Genomic DNA, 18,601 nt, shown 5'->3' with positions numbered 1-18,601 from the left:
TGAATTTTCAGTAATTGATACTGAAAACAGTCATCCATAAAAGACAAATTCTGCTAACGAAGATTACAACTAGCAAACCAGCACTGAGAGTCTGAGATCTGGTAAATGGGGAGTGACAAGGTCACGCCCTATTGGACCTAAAATCATGAGGCCTTGCGTGCCTAGGCGGGCTACCTGTTTGTGACCTTTTGGGAACGTTAGACGAAAACAAAGGCCTAGTAAAAAGGGGCAAAGTAGCTCTCAATTTTCTGCACGCCATACTTTTCGCCCCTTTTCTGCCAAAAAATTCCCACAATTTTATGGCCAGCCCCGCCGCCCACTGCAGTTTTTATGATTGTTGTTGCGCTGTGTTGCCAGTAGTCGGGTAGGCGGCTATATTGGTAATCGAGTCATGGAATCTGGAATTGTAAACGACTGTCGCTTGATACTGACCAACATTACTCAAATACTAAAAAAAAATTAATACGATTCGCTAGCAAAGATAAAAAATAGTGAGGTTCAATATCGGAAAAATTCCGTTGTAATCAATTGTTTAGGTAAATTTTTTAAGTCAGTGATGGAGTACTTCTTAGTCTGGACTACGATCCGCAGGTAAGGGAACGGCGAAATCGTTCATCCAGTATAGCTGATAATTTACACCTTGTTTGGTGACACGAGATAGTTCCGTCATTAGCCATTGTCAACCTGCCACCTTCTGAAACGGAATTCAAGTTTTCAGCCTTCAACTAGTTATTTTTTTACCTTGATAGTTTTAATCTTAAAGTTTGCTAAGACCTTCGCATACATTATGTGTAACTCACGTCTCGACCAAGATGAAATTACCGTGCATGTATATAAAGCGTCCCTTTCAAACCGTTTTCTCATTTGAGTATTTTACCTCCAACCAACGATTTCATCGGCGTTTCATCAAACCTATCTCGCATGTAGCACAATCGATAGCGTTTTTCCAGAATTAATTAACATTATTGTGCGAGTCGTGGCCAATGTATTTTCTTGATATCAGTTTTTACAACAAATTTGTTTTTTTAGTACTACAAAAAACTTTAATTGCTCTTTCAAAAATGAAAATACTGTGACTTCTTCACATAATCATATAGGTTGAAAAACATTGAGGGTATGTGCGCGCGCTATTTTTTTCTAGAAAAATGCTTAGCCCGCCATAACTAGTTTGTCCGGTTTACGAAACAATATACGAGGAATTCGTCACGTAATATTCGCATATCCTGAACATGCTTTGCTCCAGATAGTACCGCCTAAAATAAAATTTCTTCCATTTTTCCGACACTAGAAAAACAGAATAAAAAAAATAAACCCGGGAACGCGCGCAACTTTTGATTTTTATTTTAACCATAACGTCAACAACAACCATATTAAGCTCTAACAAAATAATAACAAAGTACTCCAAGGAACCTGGCACCATAGTTAACTATGCTGGCACAGTATTGAGTAGATAAGAAGTCTGTAAATTTAGCACCTTTGAGGGAGTTTTCTTTTTCTGGAAGATTTTTGCAATCCATGACGAAATACACGTTATGATAGGTTACTAGCAGAAAGCAGTTGGCGCACGTGACACTACCCGCAGAAGGAAATCTACCTTTCAATAGAACTTGGTTTTCGAAAATATTGATGTTTTGTAAAAGTCGGATTTGCTTTAAATGATCAACTTTCCACTCTGCAAAAAATAAACTACTTCCTTAAGTTAATTACATCAGCTTGGCGTAGTATATAATAGCACTTTTGATGCGATCATGAGAGGCCGTACAGGAAAGCGATAAAATCTTTATGAACCGTCGTAGAATATATGCCAATCGCCGACGTTCCTAGGTCAACACTTACAACAACCATCTACGGGTTTATGTCGAATTAATTTGATGGCCTGCTCCCAGTTGGCTTGTTAGCTCAATTGGTAGAGCGCTGCACCAGTATCGCAGAGGTCAGTGGTTCGAATCCCGTATAGGCCTGAAATTTTTTTCAGGTCTGATTTTCACTATTGCTCAAATAGTGCTTTACTGCGAAGGATCGTTCACATATACGACTTACAATATTGCTCATAACTGTATCGATGTCGATCGTGATTAGTGAAATTTTCGCAAGACACTAAATTGGTGTTTAATTTGCATCTGAATAACCAACACTGTCTCAATTACGTGAATGGGTAGGCGTATTAAAGATCTTATTTATATTCTAAATTCCTGTCCCCCTTAAACAAAACACCTGTCAAAGAACATTTGCACTCTTTAATGCACAGGATCTAAGTAATGAGTTGCATCATTACAGCCAAACTTAAAACGTCTGGGCCAAGGAAGGTGATTCTTTTGAACTGTGATCCAGTCGCGCACACCCGTTTTGTGTGTGATCTCTATTGACTCAAAGAAATTTCAGAAATCGCCGCTGTTATTTGAAAAAATTTAGTTTAAGTTTCTATTTAACTTTCACTGACTTTGACTCTTCAACAGACGGAATCATGCAGCCTTTACAAAGGTGAGTGTGATTTATTCTCTGGTCACATTGAGTGTTGACGATAAAGGGGTATTTAAACTTAAAGCACTACCTCGCTAAAACTCTCTTCTCCACTCAATCCAGTATGTGTCGCTATACTGATGTAGAACAACGCAATCATTTCAAATATCTGAGCCACAATTGCTTGATGCAAACAGACACTAAATGGAATCTAGCTGCGTTTGAGAAACAGTAAACAAAATTGTTATTACTTTTTCCCGATATCCTATTGTTATACCTCAATGCAGAAAAACTAATCCAATCGTGCGTGAAAAAATCATCTAAAATAACTTCCCGCTAACCATGCATCAATTTTGCAAGGCATCTGTCTAATATAGCAATTGCAAGATGCAGTAATAGAACAAATGTTCCGAGCTGAACATCCATTCTCGTGGACGATTAAATATTTAAAGGGTTTATCTCTAACAACGTTAGATCAGACTACAAAAATGCCCTCGACCGCATGTTACAGAAACAACATGGCAGCCTTCAGACGGTAATTTTTGATCTTTCTTCGAGGAAAACAGTTTGGGTTTGCAAAGTTTGGCTTTCACTGAGGTATAGTTTGTTTCATGGGTGTTTATATCTCGAAGAAATCATCAGCGTAATTACGAAGTCAAGATAAACACATTGGATACCACTTGTGACCGGTAACGTATTGACCTGTCTGTTTCACGCAATTGAACAGTCGGTAAACGGGGTGTTGCGTGCGTTAACGCTACTGATATAAAGCTTTTTCCAATGGTAACTTTTTACTGTTTCGTACTTAAGTAGCTAGCGGAAGAGCAATACAGAAACGCATTATTAGCGCTGCGTTTTTCACACAATTTCTAGAATGTATTCACGCATGCAATGATGATCGCGATCTAGCGGAAAATCAACTAATTTCCTGTGAGGTAGAGGGACGAGATATATCCCCATTAAATACTCGTACTGATAACCGAATATCAAAGTCGATTTCCCCATAAAATGACCTCTCTCCGATCTAAGACTAAATACAGTTTTTCACGTGTGGAAGCAGATTTAACGGGCGAATGACAACCTAACAATATCTCAAAAGTATCTTATTTTGTCACAAGAACAGAAATCTATATCATTACCAACATTCTTCTACATCTGGCAAGTATTTCCCTTTTGGGGAAAAAAACAGCACGTTCGACCTAATTTCTTTTTTTTTTTTATTTTTACTATTTTCAAAGTAGTAGATGTATTTCTTATCGGCTCTCGCACCAGTCCTTTCCACCAGCTTTTTAAATCGGCGCGGGAAAAATGATAATTCTCTCTGTTAGAGTCACAACCGTTACAATGGTTGTTTGCGATCTGGTTTCGTTGTAATAAACGAACGATAACGAAAAACGGCCAAGTTCTCCCACAACTGGTGAGTGAATTGCTTTGAAAATAACGGATCGTAAAATTATTTAAGACATTGCTTTGTTTAAGAATCATCATTCGCGTGCAAGCGTGAAATAGTCCGAAACGACCCGTGACGAATTTAATGTAAATCTATTAAACCTCTCACGAATTTTGTTTATATTCCATTGTTGTGTTTGAATTGTAACGGTTTTCGGTTGCTTGTTTTACGAATTGCTCTAAACACTAGAAACATCCACGCTGAAATTGATGCCAAAACTTAATTTTAAAATCAAGTGGTCTCTTGGTACGATTTCATCCATCTGTTTGGAACAATGCGCAATGAAGTACACACAGAACATTACAGTAGGTGTTGGCTATCTTCATTCAGATCACTTGAAGCTTGAAATGTTTGTATTGTTCTCGACTGAACTGCATGAAAATTTGAACAGTTTTTGAACCCACACTTGATGAAAAACTGTTTACATCCACAAGCATCAGAAACATTTCTCAAGTGACGAGTTTCTTAGGTCTGGTACCAGCTACAGATTACATCAACTGTACGGCTAAAAGTGGTTCTACACCAAGAACAATGATTCTGATTCAACCTGGTTTATCATTTTCAATGGGTACAGCGAAAAGTTGGAAGATTTTACTCCAACATGTGCAACCACACTTGTTTCAATGTATTACTGACATATCATATTCCAATTTCAGAACCACTGAGATCATATGGGAATTACAACACTTTCCAACCGAACTGTGAAACACAACAAAAGTGATAAAGAAGACAGCAAAGGGCCAAAGACAGGTTCAGCAGTAAAAGAAACCACCACCACTACTACCACCACAACCACAACAACAACTACCACTGCAGCCACTACTACACCTACTGTCAAGCCACAAAAAAGTATGACTCCAGTGCCTCAGGAAGCAACTTTTGAAGGAAGTATGCCTCAATTTCATTTTTTTTTTAAGAGAGTAAACTTTGATGGGAGAAGCAATTAACTCATGGTCCTGAGCATTTTATTTGCCTTGTTCAGGAAATCTAAGCACTAAGTTTTGACTTATTCACACTTTTCCATGTCATGCAATTCTAAGGTCAAGATGACTCAAACATAGCAAACAAAAATATCCCATACATATGAAAAGAAACCAAAATCAAAATAAAGAACTCAAGCTTAAATTACTGCCACATCTTTCTTTTACAGTACCATGGTGGGCAGTATTTGCAGCTGGTGGGTTAGTGCTCATTATAGCTGGCATTTGCTGTTACTGTGTCTGCTATCGTCAATGTTGCAAAAGGAAAAAGAAAGATGAGAAAAAAGCTGTGAAGGAGAAGGTTGACTTGAAAGCCGTACAGATGCTGGCTGCCAGTTACCAAGAGAAAGTTCAGCCATCTGTAGATGAGTTAGATTATAACAGTGATGAATTCCAGTCTGATGGCAGCTCAGGAGTAAAGATAGGTAAATCAAAAAGGGCAAAAAAAATTGTGATGTATGATTTTATAATTTGAACATGCAAAAACATGGTTGGTGTTAATTTTATCTCAAGAACCTCTACCTGAGGCGAAAAGGTTAAATACAAGTTAAAGGCTGGTGCGAGTAATAAAACAGACAGCAAAGAAGTAACAAGATAGGCTCTAGAATACACCAAATGCAAATATGGCATCCAATTTGAATTGCCATCATTCTGGACTCACTAGCCTCTCACACATGTAATAATCCTTTTGTGTTTCCATGTGAAGATGAAGCTAGTGAGTCCAGAACAATGGCAATTCAAATTGGATGCCATATTTGCATTTGGTGTATAATGACAGACATGGTATAATGGTCACTGTTGATTCTTTTCCTAGACTTGATTCACTTTATCCTTGAAGTGCATTATAATGACATACAAAGCATCATAGTGACATGCAGGGCTTGACTTTTGATTCTTTTTCCAGGCCGCATTCACTTCACCCTCGACTATAGCTTCAATGATAACTATCTCACAGTTGAGGTAATAGAAGCTCAGGATGTGCCAGCTAAAGATTTCAGTGGAACGTCTGATCCATATGCAAGAGTTATGTTGTTACCAGACAGGAAAAAGAAATTTGATACTAAGGTAACAAACAAGCTAACTTTTTTTAAGGGAAAAAGTTTTGATAAAAATTTAAAACAGCACACTAACATGGTCAGATCTTCCTTTTCTGGTAAACTTCTGTAATCAAACAACATGGCTTTCAACAGGGACTGTTGCCAACATAGTAGTTGTTTCCAGTTCAATTTAGCCAAGAAAAGTTGACTAACAGTGTGGGGAGAAAGAAGCATAATTTTTTTTTTTGCTTGTGCCTTATGACTTTCTATAGTTCATGCTTTGCTCTTGTTTCTCCTGCCTGGCTAGAGGAAGATGAAAAAACTCCTTTGAAGGGTACCAACCTCAATTTGTTCCAATTCTCGTCCTATCGTTAGAAGTCCACTTGGTCCAAGTTCACCCTTGATAACCCTTGATAGTGAAGTGATTCAGTTTACAGTTATGCCAAAACATTGTATGTTTGAGCACAGGCAACCCATACAATACATGAATACGAATGGTACTGTAAATTAAGGAAGTTGAGGAAAATCTTACTCATGAAATTTCAAATTTTTAGGTTCACCGGAAGACTCTAAATCCAGTTTTCAAGGAAACATTTGTTTTCAAGAACATTCCCTACAGTGACATAACAAATAGAACTCTTTGTATAGAGTTGTATGACTTTGATCGGTTCTCTAGACATGATATCATTGGAGAAGCCAAGCTCCCTCTAATTGATGTAGATTTAGCTACTAGCATCGACGAGTGGCGAGCTCTAATTCCACCATCATCTTCAAGAGGACTTACTGGGGTGAGTTCCCATATCAAGGCTGCATAAAACAAGAACAAAAAAACAAAAAAATACACACTTGTGCATGTAATTTGTTCTTCCAAAGTGTTTTAAAAATATCCCCACTGGTGCAAGTTACACCAGCTGGCTTTCTACAAAGCAAGGCAAAAAAGAAATTAAAGTGAAGTCAGGACTTCCAAGAAACAAATGGCTTCGAGTGGTAGAGTGAGGCATTTGAAGTTGGGCCCTTCAGATTTTAAATCCAGTGCCATCAACCAAAGTAAAATTATCCCATTGCACTCCAGTAAATTGTTACTTTACTAAACTACTAAACCAAACAGTATCCTTATTAATGTACAATTCCACAGACTTCAAACTCTTACATTTATGTAACAGAATTACTGATTTTTCACCTTGATCTTGTTGTTGTTGACGTTTTCTAGCCTCCCAAGTCTGAACTAGGCCAGCTTTGTTTCTCATTGCGTTATGTCCCCGCCACTGGTAAACTTCAAGTGGTAATATTAGAAGCTAAAGATCTTAAAAGTATGGATGTGTCAGGTTATTCAGGTGGGAGTATTAAGAAACCTCTGGTTATGCTGCTCTTTCTACAGTTAAGAAAACTATGAGGGGCTTAAACTAGCCTTCAAGCAGGCCACTCATTATTAGCACTGCAAGATTCCCATTTATCCCCTTCCCTCTCAGGAAGATTTGAGGGGGTTGGGAGAGAGGTTTGCCTGGCACTGTGGTTACTCAATAGTCACCACTGTCAGCATTTCAGTAAGGAACCCGATAAACACAATCTTTTGCCTGGACCATTATTGGATAGAAATACAGGGCATTAAGCTCAACCTGTCTCAAACTCTGTGAGCAAAAACCACAAAATTGTTGCCAGAAATAAAATTTTAGTTGCCAGAAAGAAAGGCAGGAAGTCATTTAGGGCATTATTTGATGTCATTATTTTTAAGCAATTCATTTAGAGTATTTTGACTTAAGTGCATGAATACCATATTACAAAAATGAGATAGCTTGTTTAAAGGCTGTCTAACACTGGTTAACACACTTCTAAAGACCATGATAAAAGTGTTAAAGCTTTCTCAAAGAAAATGAAACTCTAAATGCCAAATGGACAAACAGCCAAAAAGTTTATTAATTTGCCATGGTGACCAAACCAGTGGTAGTTTGGGGCATTGAAATATGGTCTTTGTAAGGTTTGACAGTTGTGATAATAATTCAACTAATTACAATTCTGGTAAGATTTTTAAGAGCTATCACATGTTAGTCACAGTTGATGATTGTCAACCATACAACAAATTACACTAAAGATTATCCTTAATGGTAGTCAGAACTGTTGATCTCTATTAGGAATTGAACACTAGTGCAATAAATAATGCAAATATTTCTTGGAAACATCCTAATTCTAAGTTACCTTCTTGCAATTACAGATCCTTATGTCAAAATAGCCTTGATTCAAGATGGACGGAAACTCAAGAAGAAAAAGACAACTGTCAAGAAGAGGACTCTTAACCCTTACTTCAATGAGAACTTTAGTTTTCAAGTTCCCTTTGAGAACATAGAGCAAACTTCTTTGATAATCTCTGTGTTGGACTACGATCGAGTTGGTCGCAGTGAAGTGATTGGAAAATGTGTTGTAGGTGAATTGTCAACAGGTCCGGATCGGCAGCACTGGACAGACATGCTAGCATCGCCACGGAGAGCAATTGCACAGTGGCACACTTTACATAACTAGGACTAGCAGTTTTTTCACAAAATATAACTCAACCATAATTTTTTTTTCAGAAGAGTATAAAGAGGTTAAAGCTGTACATAACACTGTAAAATGAATAGAATATAAATCTGAAGCCTCTTACTGTAATGTTTGAATCAGTGGTAACATGGTGGGTTGAGTATACTCATTTTCCAAAAAAAAAAATTTAGTTATTGTAATAGCAGTATGATTTGATAAATATGACATGCACTCATTTTTTTTTTTTAATTAAATGTGGTGTAGTGAACTTTCTGAGAGAATACTTCCAATAATTGTAAGAGTCTTAAGATTACATCCCTCTGAGAGCTGTGGTCATTTTATAGAGTTAAAAATATTAGTGACAAGAAACTATGTCATGATTCATAGAGGGATAGTAAATTCTTAAAAGGGAAAAGACTGTACACTAATTTATGCTGTTTAACTTGGTTCTTTGGTTTAAGAAATATTAATTGTAAAAGTGGGTCTATTCACAAGTGGAATTTAGATTTTGAGTGTTCATTTAAGTGAGATTATGTTCAACTTAATCTTTTCCACCGTTGGAATCATTTTCAGCAAGCTGTTTTAATAAAAAATTAAGTATGTATGCAATTGCTTGAAGAGCTATAACACTACTGTTAACCTTTTGAATACCAGCTTGAATGTTCATTTCCATGCTTGAACAAGTGAGATACAACATCATCTCTGCCCTGTCCAGTAAAGCCAAAACTTAGTGTCCCAATAACCCAGTTCATATGCAATCCAACCACACACCAGTAATTTCAAGATAACTAACTCTACAAGTGATTTTAGCTTCCAAGCACCAAAACTGATGACAAATTTTCCCCAATTTTTGATCACCTAATGGGAACTTATCTGGCTGGCCCCAAGACATGCAAAGCTTCCTGTAAAGCTACAACCTTAGGCAAAATTTGGTGTAATAAAAATTGAGCTTCACAACTTCCGAAATATCTTTACTCCCTTAATCCAGTGTAGCAATAAAGCATTACAATATCAGGTATAAAACACATTGTGAACCATGTCTCACTGATTGGAGTGTACTGAAGGCCATGCATGCAAGTTTGTTCAAATAATTTTTCATAAATTACATAAAATGTCTCAAAAGGTTGTCAGAGATTTTGGCAAAATAAGTAATTTGATTCTTTATCAAAAATCTCTGCCATTCTCTGGTATATGTACCTTCAACAAACTCACAACAATCTTTGCAAATTATACTATCAGCCAGTTGTACCTTGTATACGCTTCACTATTGCTTAATTCAGAAAAGCATAAACAATACCACATCTGAAAAACAGCTCCCACTTTTGGTAGAAAACTAAAAACATAACCCTGAAAAAGATGGGAAACCCTTTCTGCAAGCTACACCAAAATCAAAGAAATGGTCAAAAGATCCTAATGCCCCTCTCTAGGAAGGAACTGAAGAATAATGCTTTATTGTATGGGGATGACTTAAAGTCTTACATACTACCAGAAGGAGAAGTAAACAAACCAAGACAAAATATCCCAAATAAAAAGATATATTTACAAATTTACTGCATCACTGCTGTAGATACATGAAGCCAAACACTATCCATTGTAAGCTTGTGACAGTTGATCAATCTCCCTTTGCAATAATTGTTGCATCCACTTCCATTTTTTCATTTTCAAGAAAAGTACCTTAACTGTCCACAAGACAAGCAAAATGTTCCTAGATTATGACTTTATCAATGATGTTCCAGTCCCTTCTTTTTTGCTTTTTCTGCATCCTCCATCTCAAACATAACTTTGTGCCCCTGCAAACATAACACAAATACATCCAGTTGATATTCCAGAGAAAGAATTGATGATGGGTAAGAAGTACTTAGTAATGAAATGATTTCAGTTCAAAGTGAATTTTTTCTGGTTTTATTTGTTTTGTCCTTTGTTCTACCAACATTTCTGTGATCTTCACACAAAGAGAAATACAAATCAAACTAATTTGATATCATGTTAGACTGAAATAATTTTAAACTATGACAGGTGCATTAATCAATAAGCAATTATTGGATGAGGTTGGGCATGATATAATGAATTGTAAAAACTGAGGTCTGAGTTATCTACTGAAGCCAAAGACTGAGGTAGATAACACAAATAGAAGGTTTGATAATTCATGATATCACACAAAAACCAAATTCAAGAATTGTTTTATTATAAATTTTTAAATAATCTGCAAAAGAAAGAATTCTCTTTGAGTTAGCAAAATTTTGAGATCACTACACTAACAAGGGGTTTGGAAACTAGGCAGACTTTGAACTCGACTTCACATGCTATTGTTTAATGATTGAATACTCTCAACCAATCAGATTTTTCATGGTAAGTCTAATCTATAATAATTGGAGTGAGCTGGAGTAAAGGAGCCCATAGCTTCTTTTCCATCTTCAGGTAATGGAGCTATGCCTCCACAGACTAGACAAATAATTGCACCTAATCACATGCATGAACTAGTAAATAACAAAGAGTTAGTCAGAACTAAAACAGAAATAAGCTAGGCATAACAGACTTAAAAGAAAAAAAGAGATATCAACCAAGTGAGTACCAAAAGTTGTTTTAGACTCAGCTCAGATGTCACTTTTGTATTAATAGCTTTTTCCAAACATTTCTCTACTCCATAAGGCCCAAGCATGTTGCTTACCACTATGTCAGCCCAATCGTGTTTAGCTCTCCAAAGCATCCAGAAAACCATTGTCCCACCCAAAAGCTTAGACAGAAATACGTGGACTTTGTTTGGATGGGGCAAAACAACTCGTGACATATTCCTGGGAGAAAGAACAAACCAAATTATTATAAAAACCTACGAGTTTCAAACGAACTTACTTATCTTAACATTAGTTCAAAAGCTAATTCAGAACCAATAACCAATGAAAACCAGGAGCAACGATATATTGAACAGGCTAAACAGCACAGGTTACACAAATTATATTTGAGAACAGTTTAACAACCACAAAATCTCTTCATATGTGCGTCAAGGGTGGGAAAATGTTCGTAAGTATGAAAATTAAAGCCTCTTTCAAATACAAAAACATAATTTCTCATACCTATCCGTCCTAACGAACTAATAAACCAAATAAACAACTGACGATCCTGCTTACGCTGTGACTTTACCACTTTCAATATGGCGACACTACCATTACTAGCTGCCAGACCTCTCACGAAATTCTAACAAACGGAAGCCAGGCTCCTCAGTCCTTCCCTTGGGTCATTGAGGGTTCATTGAGGGATTCTATGAGGAAACTGGTTAGGTCAGATCGATTGCTCTATCTCAACATTCCTTCGAATTCATCGATTGCCCCAGTTAAAAAAAATTATATTGATATGTGATGCGACTATAAAAAATTGGTTCGGAATTCGCCAGCCACGTATGGCATGTGTGAAGTCCAGGTATAAGAGTCCAAAGCGCAAAACGGGCAATACGGGCATTTGTTGAAAGTGAATCTCAAGTATGGAAAGTTTATCTCAGTAGGGTAAAGGAAAATAAAACCAAACAAAACTGCTTAGTGTCGGCAACTGCAATTTACGTCTCATCTCAGTGGGGGTACAAATTTTGATCATAAGTAGCTGATTTTGAAGCATCATTGTTTTTTATTGATAAATGTGTTCACCCACCAAGTCGCCAGCCTATGAGTCTTGCGAGAACTTTTTTCAAAGCAGTTAAATTGATTCATACTTAAGGGAAATTGGGGCCATTGGAGTCAGTTGTTTTGATTCGGGCGGTGGGTAGAGCTAAAAGAATAACTGAAAAAAAAATCAGCTGGAAATCCTGCGTTAGCTATCTTTCATATCAAGTGTGTTATGAACGACTTCTGTAGATTTCAAACCGCAAACAAAATAAGTTCTTCTGGGCTAAGGACGTTATGTTAGCGACCTGATGCATACAAAATGGACCTCACAAATTGTTATTGCGAATATACAAACCATCGACACAGAGTTGCGGAAAATTAATGACGTTAGAAAAAAAAAGATGCGTTCTTTCCGTGTTAGTTAATCTTGTTCATTTAATATCACATAAATTTATATCCGTAATCTTATTATTTCCTTAAATCTAACCGTAAGCAGATGGGCGTGTTTCAGTTACCTTTTGTTTTTCCGGTACATTGGGCTTTCGCGTAGCGTGCGCCATATTCACTTAAATTTGCGGGTTTTTAAGGAGACTTGGACCAGAAAAAAGCCCCTTTGGATGGGGCGTAATCAAGAGAAGACAAACTGCTCGTGTTCTCTTGGTGTATGTAAATTTGACACCGTTAAGAGTCTCTAAAGCTGACGTTTCGAGCGTTGGTCCTTAGTCAATTAAAAGCCCTTTGTCATTTTCTCTGACGAAGGACTAAAGCTTGAAACGTCAGTTCTAGAAACCCTTTGTGGTGGTCAAGTTGCATTATCAAATCAGTTGATAAAATCGAATTATCCTGTTATAACCCCCCCCCCCTCCCCTCCCACCGACGCAGCATCACAGTTTCTCTAGAAACTTAAACTTTTTATTCTCTTGGCATAATTTTTAAATTCACCTGAAACACTTAAGCTTAATTTGGTAAAATCTTCCAAACATTCTTAACATATGCCACTTCACTTTTTCCCGCGCTTGCAGTGCATTTTAGGCGGGTTTTCTGAAACAAACTGAAATATTCAGTGTACTTGATCTCTTGGGATTGAGTTTGCACGAGAATTCTTAATTAATTTCCAGCAGCCGAATAAATTCACTTTAGGGGCTGACCATTTAACTCTTGACGGGGGGAGGTGGGTGATTTTGAAAAAAAATTTCCTGCAAGCGTTTGTTGGAAGAAAAAAATTGCATGCAGCCCAAAGGTAACAGAAAAAATGTAAAAGAAACAAAAACGGAAAAAAATATCCTGCCCAGCAGATTGCTGGAAAAAATTTCTTGATGACCAGAAATCACCCAACCCCCCCCCCCCTCAAATGGTCGGCCCCTTACTACCAAGAGAAAACTCATAAAAACTCCGGTTTAGAGAGATTCTTTTCTCTACCCGTCATCCCTGACCAGAGGAGGAAATGTGCGAAGAAAACGGCCTCAATACTAGAGAAAAATTTTCGGAGGAACATCTTCATGTCGTCACTTAGATACAGTTGAATATACTCAGCAGTTTCATGACATAAAAACTAAGAGATTTATTATCTGTTTTACAAATCAGCTTTTAAAATAAAAATCACGATTCTATAATCTCATTAAGTTGGATTAGTGGCTTACTGTCACGGTGATTAAAATGATTTCTTGTCATAAGTAAATTCCTGCCGTGTCCCTAAGATAATGTACTGGTCTATCAAGCCCGATACGGGTGTTATCACATGCATTCAATGAGGGGCAAGCGTTCGTTATGTACCCAGTATAGAGGAACTTGGGTTAGCTTTACAATCCAGAAGAAGCGGCTCCCTGAGTGAACCTGAAAGTAAAAGATAGATACATGTCTTCCTTGAAGTTCACTGAGTTCTCAGTTGACTGGACTGACGCTTTCATCAGGGATCGTTGATCATGAATTTTCGGCAACTCCGGGCTCTCTTCAGAACTTGAGAGGGAGACAAGTTTTTCGATCGCTTTGGAAATTCGGTGAAACTTAGTAAATTTTAAAGAAAAGAAACTGCTTGTAAAAATTTTAAATTGCAAAGTTCTACGTTTCATCGCTTAGGTAACGAGTTAAAATTTAAACACGTGTTTCGTTCTTACCGCCTTACAGCTTTGTCCTCTATGTGTGACTAAAACCTGCTTATCTGATTTAGGAGCTTGAAAACAATGCGGCGCCGATGTGATTTGCATTAACTTAGGAAAAAAAACGAAGGAAGAAGGGGTTGCAGTTTTATCAAACCGAACGTCAATAAATGAACGATCCTGAAAGAGATTCGTAACATACTCCAGGTAATAAGCTTTTTACAGTATCAAGTCCAGTTCCAATCGAGTCAAACCTTTTTTTATTCATAGGCCTAGGGTTCTCAATTTATCTAGTTCATTATTATAGATTTTAGTGGTGTTTTGATACTCCTGACGATGATTGCATGGCTAAATAAAATGTTGTATGGTTTATGAACGGGTGAAAAATTCGGGCCTCGGGGATTCGTGAGTGTGCTTGGAAAAAGATACCGTGTGACATGGAAATTTTTCACGAGTTATTTTTTCCGGTTCCTGTATCGATTTTTGCAGTTTGTGGGAACAAACTTTTGCGGTTTTTTAGATGATAGAAGTTTGAGCTACTAAAATATCTTTTAAATTTTCTGTTCCGGAACACTGTCAGTTCAGCTGAGCTCGAAATAAACTTACAGGGAAATGCTATATTTTCAGTTTTTATCAACCCGTTTAGTTAAAGGACCTTAAAGCACATTCTATTTATATAACTAAGTCACCTTTCCGGCCTCAAATCAAACCGTGGAAGGTCAGTAATATCTTTCTGGCCAAAAGACTGACGCATATGAACAAAAAAATCAAGCAAAACACGATCCTCTTCGACGACAATCTGCTGAAAATCCGCAAAAAATTAAAATCGCAAAATCTTCAAACTTAGCCCGGCGCTTACAAAGGAGATAGAGATATCAGTTTGGAGTTACTTCATTGCCAGATTACACGATAAAATGATGGGGGACTCATTGTTAGCTAGCTTTAGTGTTAAGAAAACATAAGCAACAGCAGGTAACCACTGACTTTTGAGAGAGGTTGCTGATATCTAACTGAGCTCGAACGTACACTGGAGAGGGCTTCCCGACTGGCCATCATTTCGGTTGTCTGTCAGCGTTGCTGATAAAGATCTGATTATTAGTTAAACAATCTCGTTGTTGTTGTTGTTGTTTTTTCAGGGACACAGTGCATCAGCTGCATGCTACTCTATGCGCTACTGTTGACAAAAGTTCCATATTATAGCTACTTTTTCAAAGGGTTTAGAGCTGAGAATATAAAACATCTTTAAAGAGCTCTTTACGATATTGTTTTATTTTTCCGTTTTCACCTTGCAAATTCAGTAAGATACAATGAAAATCCCAACAAGGGCGTGTGGTAGCGTGACGGAATCACAAAGAAACAAGGCTCGTCAGCATTAGAGAAAGTAGAAATGGGTAACAAAGAACCAACCTCAATTCTTTTAATTCTGTAGCTTACATAGTATAACGCAGCTCTTTTGACGAGAACGATGGTGCAATAAGCGAGCGGAACCACTTTTACAATGGAGAAGACATTTGAAAAAATTTTTTAAAACCCCATAGGTATGCAGCACGTGCGCATTACATGCTTCGTTTGATTTGTCAAAGCTACAATCGACTGTAAAAAAGAAAGCTGCACTTTTTAAGTCAGGTACTGGAAGCAAGAACTGAAAAAACATTGCTCCAAACCTGATTAGTGCAATATTTCTCAAATAACGAAACCACTTTTGGAATCCAAAAACTTTACCAGAAGTAGGAAATTTCATTCTTTTAAAATTGATTTCGATGCTATTCGTCTTAATTATGTTTATAATGAGAAGCTTAGGAAGATAAAACCTGGGCAAGGTCGAAAAGGTGTAGGCAGGTCGAGAGTGGAGCCATGTGCTTACCAGCTGCGGTTTAAAACCTGAGCACGCTTTACAGCTCAGACTTACGAGTGAACCCGCTTTCTAGTACCAAATTATTTATTCTTTTATTCGGTAAATGAAAGTGAATCCGTAAAAAAAAAAAAAAAAAAAAAAAAAAATACTTAAAACTACCTGTTAAGGGACCTCTTCATCAATCGCGCACAAATTATGCAGAGAGTTGTTTTTTGTTTCTTTTTTTTTTTTTTTTTTTTTTTGAACAATGGTCATTGTCAAGACCACTACCTGAGAACCTCACTGTATCCACACGCATGCTCTCCAGATTGTGCTTTCCTTCTTGTTCATTCGATGCGAAAACAAACGAAGTAGCCCTAGAAATGAGCTCAGGACCTCCCTGAGCTGTTTAGTTAACCAAGACAACGTCAGGTAAAGAGATGAATAACACTTAAGTCTATTCCCAATGATCCTTGAAATATTTCTTGAAATGTGTTCTTCTGCTTAGACATGTTGCTCGTGCAAAGTAAACAACCCGTTAATTGAACTTATTGGCGCGCGTGCCACCTGATGACGCTTCAGATCCGCCACATCCCTATGGACTTCCGACTTATTATGACAGCGCGCGACTGCAGGTTTTTGCATAAGGAAACCACATGTCCCTAGAGATAAAAAATTCAAAGCTACACAGACACAATGTGTTTACCATCTTAGAATATAACATGAAAAATGGAAAGTTTTCCTTACATTTCAGTGTCAACATCCACTGTGAAAATATAACACACTGGAAATCGACATCCGAAGGTCTGGGGTAAGTCTGGGCAATTTCTCGTGGAGTATTAAGATTTTTTTCTACGCTTATGACAAAAAACGGATAACATGTCTCAGCACCACTTAAGTTTCTTCTTCACAATAAAAACATTTTACAAAGATGCTAAGACTATGTTTATCGCTAGTATTTATCTTTCTTGCGCCCTTTCAAACTGCATTGATTCAATTCCCAAATAATTCCGTTAGGAAGCTCCAAATGCCAAAAGGTTTTTTATCCCAACTCGTTATCGTGACAGGTCGTATTCCAAACATTACAACTCCTGGGCGGTTAACGACAGCTATTCATGCGCAACACAAAGCACCGCAAACAATTACATGTAACTTCTTTGACCTTGTAATTAACTTCGCACGTGTCTCTATTGTTAGTCGCTCTGATTGTTTTTTTAAGCTCACCATTTAAATTTCGACGAAATTTCAATAAAGCTTTTTCCGCTCATAAGGCTTAAGTGATTTTTCCTAGGATTCCAATACGGGGGGAGGGGGGGTAACCGTTTTCTGGCTGGTACACTTTCAATCTGTAGGTTCATTAGAATGACAAAAGTTAAAAGTTATTCCTCTCCGAGAGGCAGCTATTCAAAAAGCTACTGTGATTTTCCTTGAAACAGGAAAGTTGTACCTGTGAACCAGTTAAAGACCGAACTAGGTACATTTTTAAAAAGATCTGCTCTAACATGCACACCGCTGTAAAAGCTGATTGTAGTCATTGTCTCAGTTCTTTCATATCTTTCTCTTTAGAAAACACGACTGTTTTTGTTTTTGAACAAACAGAAGCTAACTTTTGTGTGTTTTTTTCAGAGATTATGGTTTAATCTGTGAAACGATTGCTTATATATTTTTTGAAAATGCAACCCGAACCTAGACTGGAAGCTGCAACATGTATCAATAGTGAACTAACATTGTACCATGCTGCCATTGCATTGTAATAAACTCTGTTACACTAAATAGAATCTATTTTCTTTATTGAGGATACGGTGTGTGATTGATGGCTTTGGGAAATGAATCTTTATTGAGTCACAAAAGTCATTTGTTCAGCCCGTGCGATCGCATTCTTGTAAGTCTCACGCCACGTGCAGCCAGTTAGAAACAAAAGAATTCAACGGACAAAAGTTTACATTGAAAAAAAAAGAAGCAATTTATTCCAAGAAACAAACAAACAGCGTCTTAATATAAGCTTAAGCAACCATTTCAATTATTTTAAACTATCTCGAGATAAAAAGGAGGATCCCAAAGCTTTCTAATTCGTTGTTTAGCTGGGTGATTTGAATATGACTGGCTATGTTGCCGATGGCTGGAATGTTTCAAGTTGTGGTAGTGATGCGAATGGTGGCAAATTTGCTTGAAGGTCTATTGAAATGTTAATACACACGTGTCGGGCTGATTGAGAACATCTGCAGTCTACCAATTTAAATCACGTCTTTGTATCTGTATTTTAACCAAGGAAGCGACTGAGAGCATAAAATTTTGCTGATAAATTTGAGTGTACAGTACAAGAGAAAGAAATCAACGCCTCTTCGTTGCTGATGACGACATTTTTCAGAAATACGTCAACATGAATTACGCACTTAATACCATTACTTGCGTGAAATATCGAAACTTGATTCAATTCTTTGAAAAGACTTTTCGCTCTTTCGTTTTCATTTATCAAAAAGACATCGAAAGGACAATAGGAAGTTGATTGTGAGTTCATTTAAATATCTATTGTTTTCTCGACTAAAGAGTGTAAGAATTTCTCGCGCCAAAACGTCTTAACAATGGGTTGTAGTCATAGAAACAAGCTATCGACCAATAAGGTCAGCATTACTCACAGCT

At 37.2% G+C, this 18,601-nt stretch overlaps 2 protein-coding genes across 6 annotated transcripts; one reads left to right on the top strand and one right to left on the bottom strand.

Annotated features, from left to right (window-relative positions):
* The first annotated feature begins 123 nt into the window (after positions 1-123).
* On the top strand, positions 124-8,683 carry LOC111336981 (synaptotagmin-1). 5 transcript variants are annotated; one of them, XM_022943175.2, is made up of 8 exons: positions 124-591; positions 2,457-2,481; positions 4,567-4,798; positions 5,061-5,315; positions 5,795-5,955; positions 6,482-6,715; positions 7,138-7,261; positions 8,137-8,683. In XM_022943175.2, exons 3-8 carry the CDS (start codon positions 4,582-4,584, stop codon positions 8,439-8,441), a joined length of 1,296 nt encoding a protein of 431 aa, XP_022798910.2. In that variant the 5' UTR covers positions 124-591; positions 2,457-2,481; positions 4,567-4,581; the 3' UTR covers positions 8,442-8,683. The 5 variants fall into 5 exon arrangements, with proteins under 5 accessions (XP_022798910.2, XP_022798911.2, XP_022798913.2 ...); XM_022943176.2 differs by lacking the exon at positions 2,457-2,481; XM_022943178.2 differs by lacking the exons at positions 124-591; positions 2,457-2,481 and adding an exon at positions 2,581-3,149.
* A 1,272-nt stretch (positions 8,684-9,955) lies between these two features.
* On the bottom strand, positions 9,956-11,666 carry LOC148741211 (uncharacterized). Its single transcript, XM_088736674.1, has 3 exons — positions 11,510-11,666; positions 11,107-11,230; positions 9,956-10,228 (listed from the first exon to the last, which is right to left on the bottom strand). Exons 2-3 carry the CDS (start codon positions 11,224-11,226, stop codon positions 10,160-10,162), a joined length of 189 nt encoding a protein of 62 aa, XP_088592800.1. The 5' UTR covers positions 11,227-11,230; positions 11,510-11,666; the 3' UTR covers positions 9,956-10,159.
* Positions 11,667-18,601: the final 6,935 nt, after the last annotated feature.

This window comes from Stylophora pistillata, chromosome 1 (assembly GCF_964205215.1).
Source record: "Stylophora pistillata chromosome 1, jaStyPist1.2, whole genome shotgun sequence".
NCBI classification, from domain to species: Eukaryota; Metazoa; Cnidaria; class Anthozoa; order Scleractinia; family Pocilloporidae; genus Stylophora; species Stylophora pistillata.
Note: the sequence above shows the minus strand (reverse complement) of the source record. Positions and strands in the feature narration are given on the sequence as shown.